A 14,683-nucleotide genomic window follows, 5' to 3' on the forward strand; every position below is an offset into this window, starting at 1 on the left:
ATTGCTGCATGATCAGGTCCACTAGGTCCAATATCCCGTGGCTATGAGTAATATCTATATACGTCCAAGCACCTTTCAGGAAATGTAATTAGCAGTACACGCATGTCCTGTAACGGTGTCTCATCTTCCAGTAACCAGACTATTAGGTGTATAATACAATTGGACATGAAAAGTCCTCCTGATCTTTAAAAATGCGCTCCTGCATTTAAGTGCCGCAGCTTATGTACAATGTAACGCAATGCTCTTCCTAATGTACTTTCTGCTGATTAATTCCCTTTTGATTCTTTCTGACGTTCTATAAATACATTTCATACGCCATTTAGGTTGTGCCAGGCACAAGAGCTGCCATAGACCGCCGCAAGAACACTTAGAGGTTGTATTATGGCCGTCATAATGCTGACAAATCATAGTATTAACTTAATCACTGCTTAAACCTTCAACTCACTTGTTTCTACCTTGGATTAGTTCATAGAGAACAATGTCATATGTAAACGTGCTGCCGCAGATTGAGTGTGTTCTGGTTTTTATAGCTTTGCCATTTGATGCAGCAGAGTTGGATTTGTCACTTTGTACACCGCCTCCCTACAAGAGTCACGGAATCATGGCTAGCAACAGTTGTAGCTTGTCAGACCGACGCATTTACTTTTAGCACATGTATTTCAGTATGTAGCCACTGTGGATAGAAGTTGTATGTTAGAAAAAACAAACATATTTACTTACTTATTATTATCTCTATTTTGTTTTTATGCAAGTTTTGAGATAATAGAAAAAAAGTGTTTAAAAGGCAAAAGCAGAAAGAAGTCCAATGCCATAGTGAAAGGCCGGCTGCACACGACCGGGTCTGATTCCGGATGCGGGGTCCCGCAGCAGAATCCTATCCTGTGCCCAGCCGGGGACCTCCTGTGGATTTCTTCTTTATCTGTGCTGCCTATGGTCCAGACAGCTCGCCGTCGGACATGCACAGTACAGATTTTCCTGCGCCGTCGTTAGGCAATGACGCAGAATCCGTGACCTGTCCAAAATGTTAACAATGGATTGGCTGTGGCTCAGACGGCTTCCATTGACTTCAATGGAAGGCGACCGTGCGGACACCTCACTAAAATAGGGCATGCTGCGATTTTTTTCCTCCGCGAGCGGAAAATCGCAATTGTTTTCTGCTCGCGTGCAGGAAAAAGCGCTTTTCCATAGCAATGCACATCTGGTTGTGTGCAGCCGGCCTAAAGCTGCGCACCCAAGGGTGCCTCCTGACTGGTTATGTTGTCTTAGGGTCAGTTTCACGTGAATGTAAGTGTATTTGCGCACAAGTGAGAACTGCATTTTTGCGGAGTTAACACTTTTCTTTGCGTTCACATAGGCGTATTTTACTGTACCTTTTGCCCTCGCAAGATGTGTTCCTTTGCACACGACAAGTAAACCCACCCATTGAAATGGCTATTTGTTCCAGATGTGTTCTTTTTCCAGCGCAATTACGCAGCTTTTTATGCATCTCCTTGGGTATTGCGCTCGCATTTTCGCACCCACCATTGGCTGCTATGGGGATCTATAAACAATCACAGAAAAATGGCCGTACTTACTGAGTGAGGAGTGCATATAGATGCATCCTCCTCTCACCATGCTGGTAGCTGACTACCAAATGGAGGAGCCAATAACACCTGTGAGGGCACCGATAACACACCCACTCACACTGCCTCCTGATAATGAGGGGGTGGCTGCTTGGCGTACAGTCCCACACATAGTGGATACAGGGTGCCAGACCATTCTGATATATGTAGTTCACCATGCAGACCAGCAACCTATTAATGACGCCATGATAATTCGGCACGTTGCCCTGCATATCCATTAGTGAACCACATTGGTACTGCCACCCTGGGCTCCCCCTGGAGTCTTAATGCCACAGTGCATGTGAATGATAGATAATAAATGCAAGGCATTGGTTGGATGTTGGCCAAGATACATCAGCCCACTAACCACTTCACGGTTCCTTGTGTTGTAGTGGGTCCCTACACTAATATAAATGCATCACAGAAGGGGAAATCAAGAATTAAAAACAATCACAGAAAATGGCCGTTACTTACTGACTGAGGAGGGGATCTATTGTGCGAAGATATGTGGAAAAATAGAACATGTTTTTTTTTTTTACAAGACTGAAAAAGATACGGAAATGTTAACAAACCCATTGAAATCAATGGCTTCTGCTCTCTGCGTATTGTGCGCGCAAATACACCAGTGTGAAGCCGGCCTTCGAGTTGTCGTTTTCTGACACATATGGCACTGCACCTTAAGCACTAGTTACCACATCCTTGTGTTTGACTACCAACTAAAAATGTAGCAAAGCATTGCGATATGGGTAAAATAAATATATTGAAATAGAGATGATACCCAAAGCAAGTTAGCCTAAGGCCGCCTTCACACGGGCACTAAAATCATGCGGGATTTGTGCTCTGTGAGACACACAACTTTCCCACAACTATGAACCCCAGTCTTTTGAATGATGTCACACCGTGAGTATCGCTTTACTGCATGGCACCACAATGCGAGAAACAAATCACAGCATGTTCTATCTGGCTGCGAACTCTTGCATTGCACTGCCCATAGTTTTCAGCTGGACTGGCGGCAGCATCACACCACGTGCCACGTGTACATTATGCGAGGTCTCCCATTGAAAACAATGGGAGAAACTCTGCAAACCTGCTGTCAGCCACAGCAGAGGTCCTCTGCATCCCCGAAGTGACGCGAGGCCGTGTGAAGTTAGCCTTAGGCCGGATTCACACAAGTGTATGCATATTTGAGCAATTTTTGCGCTGCGTTTTTGCGGTATAAAGGTTGTGTGTTTACACATACAACTGCGTTCTTTTACTGTATTTTCTTGTACGCGCAAGTCATAAAAAATACGTACCAATGCTCCCAGCCATTGAAATTGCCAAATTCTTTAACCCCTAAGGCTGCTCTCACATGAGTGTTTTTTACAGTGTTGAGCACGGCATTTGATACATCCACTAAAAACGCTGTAAAACACCTCCGTTGATTTCAATGGGGCCCCTCAGACAAGTGTTTGATGCTGCCTTCCAAGCGGTGGCGCTGCAGAGGTATTATTCCATCTTCCTTATTTGCATGTTTCCTAGAGGACCATGGATGGCCTTATAAGTCTCCTCACACACCTTCTAGGTGCTCTCCTTAAGGAGAAACAATATGCTTCCCGTCTAATGTGAATGGATCCTTAGACATCTAGAGTTCATTTACAGGAACTATAAAAGGGTATGTTTATATTGCAACATAATCCTCAATGAACTATTCTCATGAATACATATGTCAATAATTATATTTAACACGATTGATGTTACAGCTATTTAAATGAAATCTATATGACTGGTGCTCCATGATATGGGAACACGTCACTAATAAAGAACATGTTCTACATGGATACAAGAACTACAATGTGGAAGAAGTTACTCTACACTGCAGTATCTGGCAGAACACCAGTTATTATTTACTGTCCTTTATGATAACCAAATGAATCTCTTCTAGTAAGGATTTTGTACCCTTAGGGCAGGTGTGTCAAACTAATTTTCCCCAAGGGCCACATCAGCCTTATGGTTGCCTTCAAAGGGCCAATTGTAATTGTAAGACTGTATAGTAATAGCAAACCCCATAGTGGCCTGAGTGGTAATAGGGTCTCCATAGTAGCCCAGTAGTTATAAGGTCCCCATAGTGACCCCAGTGGTAACGGGGACACCCATAGTGGCCCCAGTGGTAAAAGGGTCACCCATAGTGTCCCCAGTAGTAAGTAACCCCCATAGGGACCCATAATGGCCCCAGTAGTCATAGTGCTTCTATAGTGGTCCCAGTAGTAACAGTGGCCCCCATAATGGCCTCTCTAGTCATAGTGTAACTATAGTGGCCCCAGTAGTAATAGTAACCCTCATAATGGCCCTAGAAGTCATAGTTGTACCATAGTGGCCCCAGTAGTAATAGGGTCCCCCATTGTGGCCCCAGTAGTAATAGGGTCCCCATTTTGGCCCCAGTAGTAATAGTGCCCCCTTGTGGCACCAGCAGTAATAGGATCCCCCATGGTGGCCAATATATTGGCCATAGTAGTAAAAAGCGACCCCCCCCCACACACACACACACATATATATATATATATATATATATATATACACACTATTATACATATATAAATACACGCACAGGTGCACACGATTATACATATATATATAAATGCACAGGTGCACACTTATACATAAATATATATGCATGCACAGATGAGCATGATTTTATTTATATATATATATATATGTATGTATGTATGTGTATATATATATATATATATATATATATATATACACACACACACATGATTGTATACACGCACACATACATATATACACACACACACTTTTATACATTATACCGTGTTTCCCCAGAAATAGGATGTACCCTGATAGTGAGACCTATCGAGTTTTCGGGAGAGGCTTGAAATATAAGGCCTCCCCTGAAAATAGGACCTAGCTCAGATGCCCCACAGAAAAAAACAAAACACAATACTCACTTGCCCCATGGCGTCCCGATGGCCTTCAGCGGCACTGCGGTAAGCTGCATCCTCCGCATCTCACAGTGTCTTATTTTCAGGGAAACACGGTATATATTTACATACATACACACACAGACACTTTAGCATTTTTCTACACAATGCAAATGCATATGTTTATATAACAGACAGAACAATCTGTATACTTACCTGCATCCAATGTGGTCCAAACCCAATGGCAGGTATACTGGCTGCTATCCTTCTGCATACCTGGGCCCCTGATGTCTCCCCAGATTTGCTGCCATGAACCAAGGGAGGGCCGGTGAGAGCTCTCATCCTGCAGCTGCTCCTCCTCCTTCTCAGTCCTGCTTTCCTTGCCCCAGGGATTATGTAATCTTCAGGCTTCTTCCCTCCTCTGTGGCCGTTGTCAGTGTGCTATCGGCACTCATCTGTTTTTGTCTGCTCTACTAGACAGAACAAGCCGATAGATGATCTGATACTGACAGCAGCAGGGAGGGTGAGGGAACTTGCTGCACAGCCGGCAGGCCACAGAAAATGAGGCGGCGGTCCGGATTCAGCCCGCGGGCCTTGTGTTTGCCATGTATGCCTTAGGGTTTACTGCAGATTTCCTTATAGTACTTGAATTGTTCTTCGAGGTGTTTTATTATCTATGGTTGGGAAAGGGGTGTAAAATGGTGACTTACAATCCTAATGTTTATACGCTAACACTCCACTTCTTGCATTTCTATTTTTTTTTTTCCAGGAGATACAATTTTCATTATTCTTAGAAAACAGAAGCTCATCTTTCTTCACTGGTATCACCATATAACAGTATTACTCTATTCATGGTACTCGTACAAGGACATGGTAGCCGGTGGAGGTTGGTTTATGACCATGAACTACGGAGTGCACGCAGTAATGTATTCCTACTATGCCTTGCGTGCAGCTGGCTTTAGGGTATCCCGAAAATTCGCCATGTTGATCACGTTATCCCAGATCACTCAAATGCTCGTCGGCTGTGTGGTGAATTATCTGGTCTTCTCATGGATGCAGCAAGGACAGTGTCCATCCCACGTACAAAACATTGTGTGGTCCTCCATCATGTACCTCAGCTACTTTGTGCTCTTCTGTCACTTCTTCTTTGAAGCATATATCACCAAAACCAGGAAAGCTGCCAAGGCTGACTAAACGTGGAACCTAAATGCCAAGTCATACCTCAGGGTCATCAAAAATTAAAGGAAAAAAACAAACAAACAAACAAAAACAGAATTGGGAGTAAGCAAATAACATAAAAGGCACAAAGAAAACCACGTCTCAAGCACTTAGATCCTAGAGACAAAAAATGTGTTCAACATATATTTAATAATTGTCTTAAAATGAAGCTGATCTGTGCATTCTGCACTCCAGGTATTCCAAGGAACCATGGGAAATAAACTGGTCTGCGTTATTCAGGCCAGTCATAGGAGAGAAATACTATTGTTTTTCCTTTAGAACCTCTGTTTTTACTACTGCCCAAAACAAGTTTATCCACATAAAGTGTTATTTATTCTTGCAAGGATATGTGAGGGTGAGCAAAAAAAAGGCTGCGTAAAAGTAGAATAGAACATGTATTTTCGGTTAAGGATAATCTATTGGTTTTAAATGTTATAAAGTGGACGAGTTAGAAGAAAACGGACGTAAGAGAGTTTAAACGGAACATGCTTGCCCAATGTTGTGTATCATGTGCAGCCGCAGTTCTTATTAATATGCAAAAAAAACCACTTGGTTGCTCCAGTATTAATACTAGACTTTTCTTGTTGTACATATCCGCTAGATCTTGTATCTAGCACAATTGCCATCAGACTTGTACAGCTGCTTTGTATTGACAGCTGGCATGGAGAGTACACATATCAAAAGCCTCATCCGTCTCCCCGGAACTACCTGTGGACTAAGTAACAAAAGTCTGCAAAAGAAGGGGGGGAAGAGAAAATCTACTTATTAAAGTTAATGGAATGTTTCACACTGCGTGACATGGTCAAAGCCTGTTTATATAGAAGTATATCTAAAGCCTAAAATCAGTGATGTTTCTATTTTTCTGAACCGTCAGACGACTACTGCAGGGCTGTGTGCGTGAGTTCGGTAACACTGTGCTTTTGTATTTGCTTAGGAAGCAGTACAGAAATGATTAAAGTGCCCTCTTCTGGTACACATCGAGAATACAACACACAATATCTTTGCTACAATTAATTACAATGTTTCTTTTTTTTTTTTTTTAATTCAACCTTCAAAGGGAAATAGCAGTTCCTCTAACAATCTCAAATCAATCCAAGGGACTTGTCTTACCTTCTAGTCTCCTGTATTTTTCTATGTCCGAGTGTGTTGAAAGCAGGCCAACCTGTCACAAGAGGGTACCATATACCTAGGTAAGAAATGGAGAGCTCGTGTCGTTGTAAAGCCATATTCTTCAGATCATAAAGTGTTCTGTCTGTTCTAACGAAGTCCAGAGAAGCCAAATATGTGTACAATTTCCTAGTATTTCAAGGAAGCACTTAACGTAACTCGATGTTAAATGTTTTAATGTAGTCTTAATTGTATTAGATAGTTTAATATATTAGCAAATTTAGAAGAGAAGGGTTTAGAGGCTGCAGTCATGCATCACAGTACAGTACGTTATACTGTCATTGCAAACCCGTAGGAAACATGCAGTCATCATTGTACTACCCTGTGGTATATAGAAGCACATTTCCTAGCTACTTCAAAAGAGGTTTTAAGTTCCAAAAAAAAAAAAAAAAAAAAAGTGCAACACAAGGGATTTTTCTTTTTTCTATTTTTTAAATTTTTTTTTTATTTAGCTTTAATGGTGCTGCCATCCATGCTGCTTTTTTTTCCCTTTTTTTTAATAGTTTCCTGGTAGAAATGGCAGGGGCAATATAGTGTCTCATTTAGGAGAGATAAATGAAAAAAAAAAAGATGTAATGTTTTGATGCATTTTTGTCCGAATGGTTTTTCAGAATGAAGAGAACTTGCATTTCACTATTGTAAGAAACAATAAAGTTTACATTTATGTTAAAGCATTTGGAAGTGTTTTCTTTTTCTCTAAGGACTCCTAAATGATTCTTCTTAGTTTACTCTTTCATTTATCTAATATATATGTGTACACATTTGAAACCATTTTATTACTCAAGTACATTAAAAAGGAAAGAAGTAACTTTGCCAAGTTTTTAATAAAAAAAATCTTTTACTGTGCCACGTGTTTCTATGGTTACAGAATATAAGCAAAATCCCTATGAAGTCTTATCCTGCAGTTTTACTTTGTTAAAAACACATGCAGTATTGAAATATTACAAATGCAAACGGGGTTGTTGATCCGGGTCTTGGAGTCAGGTAGGAAATTTCAAACGTTGAATGGAAGCCATGCGGCCCGTGGACCTTCCACAATCATCATTGCGGAAAGGTTGCGGGATCCGTGTCATCGCCTAGTGACAGCGCAGCATAATCTGTGCTGCGCATGTGCAACGGCCGGCACATCCGCAGTACAGGATAAGAAGAATCCGGACAGGTACGCGGGGTCAGCAGCCGGGCACAGGGTCAGATACCGCTGCAGAATCTCACATGCGGAATCTAACCCAGTTGTGTGTAGGCGACCTTACTCTAGCAAGCAACGAGCTGCATTAGGCCTGCGGCCTGCTAGAGCTTTGGGCACACCGAAGACACCAGGCAGCGGGATAATACAATTGTGCCATTTGTGCTGGGTCTTGGACTGCCTGAAGAAATAAACCTGGCGCTTATCATGGGAGTGAGAGAGTTGGGGTCTGCGTCATTATAAAGAGAGCCTGGAGTAGCACAAAGGGTGCATTATTATTATAAAGGTCTAGGTCAGTACAGAGGGGGCACTATAAGTACCGTATTAAAGTGGCCTAGGGTGGCATAAAGGGGGCATCATTATTATAAAGGACTAGCTTAGCACAGAGCGGGCACTATTAGTATTATAGGGGCCTGCCGCAGCATAAAGAGTGTCATTATTCTTTATGGGACCTTGGGGTCAGCACAAAGGGAACAATACAATGTAAGGAGTCCAGCACAAGAAGGTCATTACTATAGTGAGGGGGCACTTTTACTGTGGAGGATACCCTGCGGAGACGTGAGTCATTATTACTATTTGGGGCAGGAAACAGTGTTTGACTAGAGGTGGAAGCAGCTAGAGAAGTGCTGGAAGAGTGAGGAGCCACAGATATCTGTGCATTAAAGGGGTTGTCCCGCAAAATAAAGTAAAGTTAAACACTTCTGTATGACCTGTGCGGCGCAAGCACGCTGGAGTGGCCCCTTCAACGGGACAGAAGAGGCAGACTGCGCAAGCGCGTCTAATTGAGCCAGGAGAAGGATTCGGTCGGCGCCAGGGAGACGAGGACGCCAACACAAGGGGGGGCACCCCCTGTAGGTAAGTAATATAACTTCTGTATGGCCAATATTTAATGCACGATGTATATTACAAAGTGCATTAATATGGCCATACAGAAGTGTTTAAAGGAGATGACTCGAGGAAGCAGTTAATTTTTTTTTTGCCCAGTCCCCCCCATTAAACATACATTACAAAGCCCCCCTGTAAATGACATTTCTAGCTGGTTCGTACTTACCGTTCCAGCGTTTCAGCAACTTATAAAAGTTTCCTCAAGATGGCCGCCGGCTCTTTCCCCGTCGCTCGCTGCAGCCCGACGTGCGCGCTCCCGAGACGCCGCCAGCTGTGTCTCCATGGCAACCGGACGCATCGCAGCCGCCGACCAGACGCCCCGCAGCCGCCGACCAGACAGCAGGTAACCGGCGCTAGCCCCCGGCTCCCCAGCCCCCCCCCATCGCAGCGACAGCCCCCCCGGCCTAGCGCTAGCTCCCCCGGCCTAGCGCTAGCTCCCCCGGCCTAGCGACAGCCCCCCCGGCCTAGCGACAGCCCCCCCGGCCCACCGCTAGCTCCCCCATCGCAGCGACAGCCCCCCCCATCGCAGCGACAGCCCCCCCGGCCTAGCGCTAGCTCCCCCGGCGCAGCGACAGCCCCCCCGGCCTAGCGCTAGCTCCCCCGGCCTAGCGACAGCCCCCCCGGCCCACCGCTAGCTCCCCCATCGCAGCGACAGCCCCCCCCATCGCAGCGACAGCCCCCCCGGCCTAGCGCTAGCTCCCCCGGCGCAGCGGCAGCCCCCCCGCCCGGCGCAGCCCGGCGCAGCGGCAGCCCCCCCCCCCCCGACCCATCACTTACCTGGGAGGCTTCTCGGGGCGGCTGGGCTGGGCTGGGCTTCTCCGCTGGGCAGCTCCAGTTTCTGCACCTTCCTCTAACAGAGGATGGTGCAGAATGGCCGCTCCAGCGCGCTCCCGAGCAGTGACAGCTCGTCTGCGCATGCGCAGAAGAGCTGTAGCGGGGAGCACACTGAAGCGGCTCGTGCTGAATGGAGAAGACCGGACTGCGCAAGCGCGTCTAAAAAAGCAAGCTGCCAGCGAATTTAGACGGAACCATGGAGACGAGGACGCTAGCAACGGAGCAGGTAAGTGGAATAACTTCTGTATGGCTCATATTTAATGCACAATGTACATTACAAAGTGCATTAATATGGCCATACGGAAGTGTATACCCCCACTTGGTTTCGCGAGACCACCCCTTTAACTTTACTTTATTTTGCGGGACAACCCCTTTAAATTCTGCAGAGGCTGGAAGAAATCAGCACGGCAGTCTGGACAAATGGAGAATACTGAATGTAAGTGACTCCAATCAGAGAGGACGTCACCTGTGATCACTGGAGGTAAGTGCACGGTCATCACTACCATTGTGTGAAAGTAGTATCTACTCCTCTTTAGTCACTGTATGGCAGTAATATTGGTCTTAGTATAGGCTTCCTTTTTCTTCAGTAATAGGGAAGTAATTACTTAGTGATTATGTAATGATGATGTTAGTAGTCATGGTGCGATGGTATTAATTGTTATTCATATAGTTGTATTTTGTGTAGGGTTTTTACTTAGTATGATATTATTTAGACACTTTGTGGCTGTAATGGTAGTTATGGTGCGACAGTATTAGTTGTAGGTATATTATGATATATAGAAAATTGCCATATATCTTTGATATCGTATATATATAATGTGTATTATTTACTTAATGGAAGGGCATATAATTCTATAAATCCTAGCAACGCCACAGGGTCCTGCACAAATCTAAGCAACATACTGGTGGTGGGAGGATGGGAGAGCTCAAGTCCAAAGTGCTCACTGTGTTGCAGAAATAATAGTGACATACATAACTCATAGTAACATGTATAACATAGTAACATAGTATGTTAGGCTGAAGGGAGACAACGTCCATCCAGTTCATCCTGTTTTCACCCCATCCCCCCTTGTTCATCCAGAGGAAGGCAAAAACAAACAAACAATGAAACAGAAGTCAATTAGCCCTTTTGGGGGAAAAAATTCCTTCCTGACACTCCTGGCCTAGCTTCCTGGTGTACGGTGGGGCCATGATGCAAGGAGTTTGGGACAGTGATGCTGCATTCTCTGATCAGCCGCAGCAGTCACCTGACTTCTGCCGGGCTGTACACCAAGACGCCAGGGTCATAGGAGCCACTGAGCTGTATCCATGGGGGCTGAGGAGCTGGGTATGCTTTTTTTAAATTTATTTTTTCCCACTGGGCTCAGCTGCTGGCAGAATCTTTATTGTAGTGATAAGTAGACATGTCATCTATCGGAAACTGAATCTTTCAAAAATCAAACTTCTTGTGTTTCTACCATCTAACCTACTTAATTCTAATATTTCCATCTCAGTGTGTTGCTACCATAACTCTTATGCCGCATGCCTGCTGTCTTGGGGTCATATTTGACTCTGATCTTTCTTTCACTTCTCATATTCAATCACTTGGACACTCATGTCACCTGGATCTCAAAAATACCTCCAGAATCTGTACTTTTCTTACTGTTGAAAAATTGAAAACTTATTGTTGCTTTGATCCATTTTTGGTTTGATTACTGCAACTCACTAAACTCTCCTCTCTCTAATCCAACCTGAATGCAGCAGCCAGGCTTTTCTTTTTGTCCAACCTCTAGACTGATGTCTCTATTCTCTGCCGGTCACTACACTGGTTGCCCGTTCCACTATAGAACACAATTTAAATATCACTCTCATCCATAAAACTCTCCACGGTGCTGCAGTACTCTATATCCCTGTCCATCATCATACCTGCACTCTCTGATCAGCTAATGATCTCAGACGTAGGCCCAATGTCCATTGGCGGGTTCCATTTGTGGACGGGCCGCAGATTCCGCAGGAAAGCAGGAGTTAAAGAAAAAAAGTACTGCGCATTCTCGCACGCTTCCGCAAACCAGGAATTATAACACCAGGAAAGCATGCAGAAAACCCGGACAGGTAGCGCAGTGTTCTTTGCTACGGACAGGGTCGGATTCTGCTTCAGGCTCCTGCAAGCGGAATCAGATCTGCCTGTGGACATGAGACCCAAGTTCCACCGCACTCCGAACCTCACATATCCATCTCCGAGACTTTTCCCAAGCTGCATCAGTTTTCTGGAATGTGTTACTCCACGCAATCAGGTTATTCCCCAACACCCACAGCTTCAAGTGTGCTCTAAAAACACAATTCAAAGGAAGTGTAGTGTCCTGAGAAAGGGCACTACATAGCGCTGTTTAGCTGTGGGGACCGGTAATATAATAAGCGGCCCCAGGAGTTTAATCTCAGTCAATTTTGCACAAGAGATGCAGGTAACCTAGCAACCAGTCAGGACGTTTTTATTCAGCTGCACAAGATAGAAAAACACGTCTAGAGACTCAGATGATGCAGGTAGCCTAGCAACCAAATAGGTTGTGATTGGCTGCAGACAGACTGGTCAGGTGACAGAGGCGATAAATAGCCGGGAACATGTCAGTCGCATCAGAGCGAGAGAAGCCAGTGAGAAGCTAGGGAGAAGGAGGAGAAGGAAAGAGAGAGGCTGAAGAGCGCAAGAGAAGTAAAGACAGAAGCAGGAGAGAAAGAGAAAAATAGGAGAAGAATCAGAGAAACCGTGAGAAGAAGAAGGAGAGTCAGCTGTGACAGTGAGTAGAGGAGAGATAAGAGAGAGAGCTGAGAGGAAGAGAGGGGGACAAAGAGATGTAAATATGAAGAGGGATGGAGAAAAGAAATTCAGAGTAAGTTCCCAATATATAAATGTGTTAGACACAAGTACCTTCATTGTTGCAAATTGTAAATCATTTGTTACTCACTGTGAGTGTTGAAGGGAATGACCTCATCTCCCTGCTTTATTTAATAACACCGTGTTTACAACAAGTTAAGCAAAATATCTGACTCCGTGTGTTATTCAGCTCCTCACTACTACAAATCGTGCCCAAGGACCCTGGCATCCGAACTAAAAAAGAAAACAAATCATAATTACTCACTAATAAGCCCACCATAGAAGCATATCATATCCCCTAATCTAACTCTCCTCCATTTATCCCATTTCTACATTCTCCATCCGAACCTGATCACAGTATCCCCCACACCCTATAAATCCTAATGCACATATGTACATATGTAGATATTGGCTGGTGACTAGCTCACACAGCTTCATGTATAGTACCCAATTTATATAAGATGGCTGGACCATAGTACAAAACAAACACTTGTACCTCCTGTGTCACCCCATATTCCTTACAGATTGTGAAGGCCTATTTACACGTAACGATTATCACTAAATGAGCGATAATTGTTACATGTAAACATAGGCATCATGCACTTTCGTTTGAAGAATGATTTTAAGGTGAACTTAAAATCCATTGTTCAGACACTGAGAGATAAAGTGTCTCTCAGTAGACTGTATGCTGTGTTCTCCACGGGAGCCAGCAGATAACATTGTAATTTGCCTGCAACCTCGAGCAGAACAATGCAGCTGTTTGCACAGCTGGGTTTGTGATTAACCACTCGCTGGGCTCTGTAAATAGCTCCTGAAGGCCCCTTTACTTGCAAATGAAGATGATAACGTGTTAATGACCATTGATGGCCATTAACACATTATGCAAATAGATCGCAAAATCTTTCAATCTTTCAGTCGTTTGAAAGATTATCTTTGCATGCAAATGTGCCTTAGCTCTTACACGCAGGACCCTCACCCCTATTGTTAATTGGGCTATTAGTTTTGTACTGTAAGTGATGCCTGATTTTTTTCCCTTCATGCACCATCTGATTTGTAAAGTGTTGCGGAATATGTTGGCGCTATATAAACACTTATGATTAGTCTTTAGTCAGCTTGTCTTGCCACTTCACTTGACATGGGCCACCTGCTGCTGCTTCCTCAACATGCGTAGAATTAATTGACAGGTATGACCTCACACTGCAGAAGGGTATGCAAGAGGCTGCATTGTGGGGCACAAAGTCTACAGAGCTGCACAGGCAGCAAATGGTGCTCCATGTGCTGTCACTTGTCAAATATATTGTCCTCTACAACCAGCGCTTTTGTAGCTCAGTAGTACAACAAGTGAAGGACACACCATGATTTTTTTCTTGATTTATATATATGATAGAAAAAACACTGCATAAAATGTGAGGCATGTAGTAAGGCCCCATTGAAGTCTATGACTGCCCTTGTTGAGTTCAAAGTACTGTAAGCAGGCAATTATAATGCAGGCAAATTAATAAGAATATAGCAACTATGCTATTATATAGTCAACAAGCAATAGCTAAGGTATTGTTTCATTGTAGAACATACCTGTAGGTGTAAACCTAGCTTAAAACTCATGGAAAAGCGAAGAAACTAAGGCAAATCAATAAAAATCACATGTAACCACTGTATAAGAAACAGCCTGTATGCTATCAAGGTATCATTTACTAAGTGTAAAAGTAATATTCCAGAACATATTTCTCTATCCTGAGGTAGGGAGGATTAATTTCTGTTAAACAGTGCGGTCTACTGCATATGAGCCTTTACCAACACTGCCCTCTACTGTCTGACCAGGAACTGAGCCGCTATTGCACATCACTTACAGTACAGGCTTTTCTATACAGGAACAATCATATACTGTTTGAATAGTCGTAGCTTATTTTTCTTTTCAATCAGATGATCATCTTATTTTTCTGCTCGCTTTTTGTCACATTTTTTCTTGCAGACAGGGTGACCAAAAAAACATAAATCTGTTGTTTAGTTTTTTCGGACGATGTTCATC

General features: G+C 43.8%; 1 protein-coding gene across 1 annotated transcript in view; it reads left to right on the forward strand.

The window, feature by feature from the left end:
• ELOVL6 (ELOVL fatty acid elongase 6) overlaps positions 1 to 7,517 on the forward strand; it is an 89,809-nt gene extending 82,292 nt beyond the window's left edge. Inside the window, exon 4 of the mRNA XM_066573830.1 lies at positions 5,292 to 7,517. Coding sequence (XP_066429927.1) covers positions 5,292 to 5,716 — 425 coding nt within the window. The 3' untranslated portion in view covers positions 5,717 to 7,517. The remainder of the gene's footprint in view (positions 1 to 5,291) is intronic.
• Positions 7,518 to 14,683: the final 7,166 nt, after the last annotated feature.

This window comes from Eleutherodactylus coqui, chromosome 7 (genome assembly GCF_035609145.1).
Source record: "Eleutherodactylus coqui strain aEleCoq1 chromosome 7, aEleCoq1.hap1, whole genome shotgun sequence".
NCBI classification, from domain to species: Eukaryota; Metazoa; Chordata; class Amphibia; order Anura; family Eleutherodactylidae; genus Eleutherodactylus; species Eleutherodactylus coqui.